The following is a 7,505-nucleotide window of genomic DNA, read 5'->3' on the forward strand; positions in this document are numbered from 1 at the left end:
TTGAACTAAGTGACATATACATATGAGAAGAAAAAAACGTATCGAAATGAAGCAAATATATATATATATATATATATATATATATATATATATATATATATATATATATAAACCATAATACTGAGTTAAGTTATGGTGAGTAAAAAAAGTGACAAAAACCCTCCACAGGAAAGCAAATAGGGAGGTTTTCTGGGTATGCACCTTAACCCTGGCTGTGCTCAAAGCTGTGACCATGCAGCAAGCTTAAGCCTACAGGGAACCATGTTAAAAATGGTTATTGAGGCAAAAAGTGACACTGTGTGCTCATTTGAATGTCATTTCCCAGAATCCCTTGCTGCAGTGGAAGTGCTGTATGCTGGGTGATAATGGGGAAAGGCGGGGTTGCAGACCTGCCTAAGACATATATATATATATATATATATATATATATACTAGCTGAGAGACCCGGCGTTGCCCGTGAGTTAAATTTCTCGCTAGGAAAAGGGGGTGGGGGGGAGGAAAAGGGAGGGGGAAGGGGAGGAAAGGGGGGGAGGGCAGGGGTGGGGACAGTGGACAGGAGGAGGGGAGGGGGGGACAGTGGACAGGAGGGGGGACGGACAGTGGACAGGAGGGGGGACGACAGTGGACAGGAGGGGGGACGACAGTGGACAGGAGGGGGATGACAGTGGACAGGAGGGGGGGGACAGTGGACAGGAGGGGGGGCAGTGGACAGGGACAGTGGACAGGAGGGCACAGTGGACAGGAGGGGACAGGGACAGTGGACAGGAGGGGACGGGGACAGTGGACAGGAGGGGACGGGGACAGTGGACAGGTGGGGACGGGGACAGTGGACAGGTGGGGACGGGGACAGTGGACAGGAGGGGACGGGGACAGTGGACAGGAGGGGACGGGGACACTGGACAGGAGGGGACGGGGACAGTGGACAGGAGGGGACGGGGACAGTGGACAGGTGGGGACGGGGACAGTGGACAGGTGGGGACGGGGACAGTGGACAGGAGGGGACGGGGACAGTGGACAGGAGGGGACGGGGACAGTGGACAGGAGGGGACGGGGACAGTGGACAGGTGGGGACGGGGACAGTGGACAGGAGGGGACGGGGACAGTGGACAGGTGGGGACGGGGACAGTGGACAGGAGGGGACGGGGACAGTGGACAGGTGGGGACGGGGACAGTGGACAGGAGGGGACGGGGACAGTGGACAGGAGGGGACGGGGACACTGGACAGGAGGGGACGGGGACAGTGGACAGGAGGGGACGGGGACAGTGGACAGGTGGGGACGGGGACAGTGGACAGGTGGGGACGGGGACAGTGGACAGGAGGGGACGGGGACAGTGGACAGGAGGGGACGGGGACAGTGGACAGGAGGGGACGGGGACAGTGGACAGGTGGGGACGGGGACAGTGGACAGGAGGGGACGGGGACAGTGGACAGGTGGGGACGGGGACAGTGGACAGGAGGGGACGGGGACAGTGGACAGGAGGGGACGGGGACAGTGTACAGGAGGGGACGGGGACAGTGGACAGGTGGGGACGGGGACAGTGGACAGGAGGGGACGGGGACAGTGGACAGGTGGGGACGGGGACACTGGACAGGAGGGGACGGGGACAGTGGACAGGAGGGGACGGGGACAGTGGACAGGTGGGGACGGGGACAGTGGACAGGTGGGGACGGGGACAGTGGACAGGAGGGGACGGGGACAGTGGACAGGTGGGGACGGGGACAGTGGACAGGAGGGGACGGGGACAGTGGACAGGAGGGGACGGGGACAGTGGACAGGAGGGGACGGGGACAGTGGACAGGAGGGGACGGGGACAGTGGACAGGAGGGGACGGGGACAGTGGACAGGAGGGGACGGGGACAGTGTACAGGAGGGGACGGGGACAGTGGACAGGTGGGGACGGGGACAGTGGACAGGAGGGGACGGGGACAGTGGACAGGTGGGGACGGGGACACTGGACAGGAGGGGACGGGGACAGTGGACAGGAGGGGACGGGGACAGTGGACAGGTGGGGACGGGGACAGTGGACAGGTGGGGACGGGGACAGTGGACAGGAGGGGACGGGGACAGTGGACAGGTGGGGACGGGGACAGTGGACAGGAGGGGACGGGGACAGTGGACAGGAGGGGACGGGGACAGTGGACAGGAGGGGACGGGGACAGTGGACAGGAGGGGACGGGGACAGTGGACAGGAGGGGACGGGGACAGTGGACAGGAGGGGACGGGGACTGCAACAGACTAAGCAAATAATGAGTACTTAAATTAGTAATATAATAACCACTGACGGTGCTAGGGACTAGAAGTAATATCACAATGAAAAGAGAAAGAGAAGCGTCCCAAACTCAGCACCAGCATCAAGTATACTCAGAACAAATATCAAAGAAAATGATGATTTATTTAACAGCACAAATAATCAAACATAAAATACAAAAAAAATATTAAAACGGGGCGTTTGTTTTTCCCTGACTCCCCTGCGGAGGGACCCCTGATGAAGCGAGGGTGAAACACGTGTTGGGACGTTTGTTTTTCCCTGACTCCCCTGCGGAGGGACCCCTGATGAAGCGAGGGTGAAACACGTGTTGGGGCGTTTGTTTTTCCCTGACTCCCCTGCGGAGGGACCCCTGATGAAGCGAGGGTGAAACACGTGTTGGGGCGTTTGTTTTTCCCTGACTCCCCTGCGGAGGGGACCCCTCAATTGGAAGATCTTTACCCTTTGGACATTTTACTATCACAGTGTGGCATGGATGGTCTCATGGACTATGGTAACTGATGGGAACTGTTAACCATTGTTGATCCCATACTAACAGTCTCTTTTTGGTACTGTGCCTGGTTTGCCATGATTATACCAACTGCATTTACGGTGTATGTATATAACATATGTATTTGACATCAGCATGTATTAGGCAATTTGGTGCATGTGTTACCTATGCTTGCTGTGTGGTTTTACATTTACTAGGGGTGAGGCTGGCCTTGTAGGTTCAAGGGGTTATTGTTAACCCCTTGTTCTACCTATATTTTGTGCTTATAGGCCTTTTTTTTCCCTTGCCTTGGGTATTAGGGGTCCATCAGTATCTTCATATGGGGTTTTCCCCTGTCTGATACATATTCTATCACAGGAGGATGTCAGGGTTTGTTTTAATATTTTTTGTATTTTATGTTTGATTATTTGTTCTGTTAAATAAATCATAATTTTCTTTGATATTTGTTCTGAGTATACTTGGAGTGCTGAGTTGGGATGCTTTTCTTTTTCTTTTCATTGTTTATATATATATATATATATATATACATATATATATGTGTGTATATATATATATATATGTATATAATACTTGCATCCCCGGTAACTGGAAGCTCATTGGGGAGGCCTTCACTCAGCTGTGGATCCACAAGGGATCATGATTGAGGATGATTGATGGATGATGATGATTGATGGATGATGATGGAGGATGACGATTGATTGATGGAGGATGATTGATTGATTGATGAATGATGATGACTGATGGAGGAGGAAGATTGATTGATGATGACTGATGGAGGAGGGTAATTGATGATGATGATGGAGGAGGATGATTGATGATGATGATGATGATGATGATGGATGATGGATGATGGATGATGGATGATGGATGATGGATGATGGATGATGGATGATGGATGATGGATGATGGATGATGGATGATGGATGATGGATGATGGATGATGGATGATGGATGATGGATGATGGATGATGATGGATGATGGATGATTGATGATGATTGATGATGATTGATGATGATTGATGATGATTGATGAATGATGACTTTTGGACGATGATGGAGTTGGATGATTGATGGATGATGATGACTGATGGAGGAGGATGATTGATGATAATGGAGGAGGATGATTGATGATGATGGAGGAGGATGATTGATGGAGGATGATTGATTGATGATGATGACGGATGATGACTTTTGGATGGTGATGATGGAGGAGGATGATTGATGGGTGGGTGGATGATGATGATGGAGGATGATTGATAGAGGATGATGGAGTATGACGATTGATTGATGGAGGAGGATGATTGATTGTTGGAGGAGGAGTTGGATGATGATGGATATATATCAATCATCAGCATCATCTTCAGCCATTGCTCGATCAACTGCTGGATGAAGGTTGCAAGTATTATATATATCTGTACTATATCATGAGTATTCTGCTGGTCTGCTACAACAGACATCCCCTGATGCTCACACTGTTGAGTTTTATATCGTTCTTGTTTCTCCCAGTGACCTGGCCAGTCAGGTGGCACAGCATGGTCCTGCTCTGTCGTCTCGCTGCTCTGTACTGCGAAGCCCCAGGACGTCGGCTCTTATGCTTCTCTAGAAAGAAAAGGGAGTGGAGATGTAGTATACACAGACACAGGCCAGCTCTCGCTCAATACACATGCATAGATACATATGTATACACACACACATATATACATACTAAGCAAGGGCAGGTTCCCGGGTTGGAAATCTGGACGTTGACGTTTCTTCAGAAGTTGGAGAGGAAGTTCGGGGATGAACTTTAGAATTCCAGTGAAACTTGGGCAAAAACTTGAGAAAGGCTCTATATTCTAAGTCATCTTTACTCCACGCTATGCACCCCCTAACATCCTCACCCCCAAACCTTAATGGGGTCAGCTGTGCGGCTGGACCATACTCCACGCTATGTAACACCCCCTAACATCCACACCCCCAAACCTTAATGGGATCAGCTGTGTGGTTGGACCATACTCCACCCTGATATATACTCCATCCCACGATAAGCAGCCATTTACCTTCAGTTCCAACATTAACCCTTATTGCTTCTATATTGTAATCTCCTAGGATCAGGGCTCTCTGTACCTTCTGTACCTGTTTGCGCATGCGTGGACTTATTTGTATTTGGATGTAACTCTGTCTATGTAATGATCAAATCTCTGTTCCCTCCACACATCTTACAGATATCAATATAAGTACATGCACACATATACAGACACATACAAAGACTGGGCAGTGATAGGGCAAGCCTCCATCCCAATACCCCAGCCCCATCCCATCAGCCCCAGCCCGTCACCACCAACCCCATCCCAACACCCCACTCCAATCCTAACACCCCAACCCCATCACCGCCAACCCCATCCCATCACCCCACTCCCATCCCAACACCCCCAACCCCATCCCAACACCCCACTCCAATCCTAACACCCCAACCCCATCACCGCCAATCCCATCCCATCACCCCACTCCCATCGCAACACCCCCATCCCATCACCCCCTGTCCCATCCCAACACCCCTGCCCCATCCCATCCCCCCAACCCCATCCCATCACCCCCATCCCATCACCCCCTGTCCCATCCCATCAGTCCCAGCCCCATCCCAACACCCCCAACCCCATCCCAACACAATCCCAACCCCCCCAGCCCCATCCCATCACCCCCAACCCCATCCCATCACCCCCAACCCCATCCCAATACCCCAGCCCCGTCTCTGGGTGCACAGAGAATGTAGTACTACTGTAGCCGCAGATAACCCCCGCTCCCGCGCTCACCTTCCTTACGGTCACTCTGCTGGGTCCTCCCTCTGGTCTCAGTGATGTCCTTGAACGAGAACAGGAACAGAACCACCTCGCCCTTCTCATTCTTAATGGGCACAATGTCCAGTAGACACCAAAAAAGGTTGCCTGTCCAGGGAGAGAAGGCACAGAGCTAACCACAATGCCTGGTGCAGTTATATAATGGGGGGCAGGAGGTAGGAGGAAGTAGACTATATATACCCAGGGCTCAAATATAAAGGGGTCCTCAGTTTGCTTCACTGCTATGACCGTGTGTTGTGTATTTCCAACACAAATTGTAAACAGGTCCAACTCTTTAGTGCTGGATTTACAGCTGTGTTAGTAAGGACATACTCCTTATATTTTGCCCTGAAGAGCCTGCTAAGCACTATAGTATACAGAACTAAGGAACCCTCCCCTTGACGCTCCTTCAACCTTGAATATAAAAGAAGAAGAGACCTGTGAGGTTTGGAAAGCTCTGTACGTGTGAAGAACAGATCCGTGAGGTTTGGAAAGCTCTGTACACGTGAAGAAGAGACCTGTGAGGGTTTGAAAGCTCTGAACGTGTGAAGAGACCTGTGAAGTTTGGAAAGCTCTGCACATGTGAAGAAGAGACCAGTGAGGTTGGGAAAGAGCTTTCCACGTGAATAAGAGACCTGTGAGGTTTGGGAAGCTCTGTACATGTGAATAAGAGACCTGTGAGGTTGGGAAAGCTCTGTACGTGTGAAGAAGAGACCTGTGAGGTTTGGAAAGCTCTGTACACGTGAAGAAGAGACCTGTGAGGTTTGGAAAGCTCTGTACACGTGAAGAAGAGACCTGTGAGGTTTGGAAAGCTCTGTACACGTGAAGAAGAGACCTGTGAGGTTGGGAAAGCTCTGTACATGTGGAGAGTGAGACCTGTGAGGTTTGGAAAGCTCTGTACACGTGAAGAAGAGACCTGTGAGGTTTGGAAAGCTCTGTACGTGTGAAGAAGAGACCTGTGAGGTTAGGAGAGCACTCACCATCCTTCTTGTAGAAGCAGACCTCCGCCTGGTACTCCTGCTTCTCGTCCAGCGCCCTCTCGATGCTCTGCAGGACCGCGTCGCTGCTCTCCACGCCATACAGGAAGCGGCAGCTGGAGTTCTTCTGCATGACCTCGGTGCGGCCGAAGCCCGTCAGATCGCAGAACCCATCGGAGCAGTAGACGATGGGGAATCCCCGGTGAACCTGAGCATTACCCAGCAGGAAGTTACTGTCTGTGGAGCCAGAGGGAAGGGACACATCGGTCAAAGTTGAAGGTCATTGAGAAGGTCCTCATGAAATCCCTCTCCTGGCTTCCGATCAAATCCCGCATCTCACACTCCATTCTTCTCCTCACTTTTAAAGCTTTACACTCTTCTGCCCCTCCTTACATCTCAGCCCTAATTTCTCGCTATGCACCACCCCGACTCTTGCATTCTGCTCAAGGATGTCTTCTTTCTACCCCCCTTGTATCTAAAGCCCTCTCCCACCTTAACCCTTTCTCACTGACTGCCCCGCACCTCTGGAATGCCCTTCCCCTCAGTACCCGACTAGCACCCTCTCTATCCACCTTTAAGACCCACCTTAAGACACACTTGCTTAAAGAAGCATACAGTATGAATAGCACTGTGGCTATTCTAAACACATGATACATAAACCTTGGCCCCCTGCAGACGCACTTACCAGAACTTCCTCCTACAGTACTGTCTCTGTACGTTCTCCCTACCTACCAATTAGACTGTAAGCTCCTCGGGGCAGGGACTCCTCTTCCGAAATGTTACTTTTATGTCTAAAGCACTTATTCCCATGATCTGTTATTTATATTATCTGTTATTTATTTGATTACCACATGTATTACTACTATGAAGCGCTATGTACACTAATGGCGCTATATAAATAAAGACATACAATACAATTCAATACAAGGTCGGAGCATTGTCAGCAGCTCTATG

General features: G+C 51.0%; 1 protein-coding gene across 1 annotated transcript in view; it reads right to left on the reverse strand.

Moving 5' to 3' along the window:
• Positions 1 to 6,782, reverse strand: part of KCNH4 (potassium voltage-gated channel subfamily H member 4) — a 25,299-nt gene extending 18,517 nt beyond the window's left edge. The window contains exons 1-3 of the mRNA XM_075580209.1: positions 6,555 to 6,782; positions 5,551 to 5,682; positions 4,230 to 4,357 (exon numbers count right to left, since the gene is read on the reverse strand). Coding sequence (XP_075436324.1) covers positions 4,230 to 4,357; positions 5,551 to 5,682; positions 6,555 to 6,684 — 390 coding nt within the window. The 5' untranslated portion in view covers positions 6,685 to 6,782. The remainder of the gene's footprint in view (positions 1 to 4,229; positions 4,358 to 5,550; positions 5,683 to 6,554) is intronic.
• Positions 6,783 to 7,505: the final 723 nt, after the last annotated feature.

This window comes from Ascaphus truei, chromosome 23, assembly GCF_040206685.1.
Source record: "Ascaphus truei isolate aAscTru1 chromosome 23, aAscTru1.hap1, whole genome shotgun sequence".
NCBI lineage: Eukaryota > Metazoa > Chordata > Amphibia > Anura > Ascaphidae > Ascaphus > Ascaphus truei.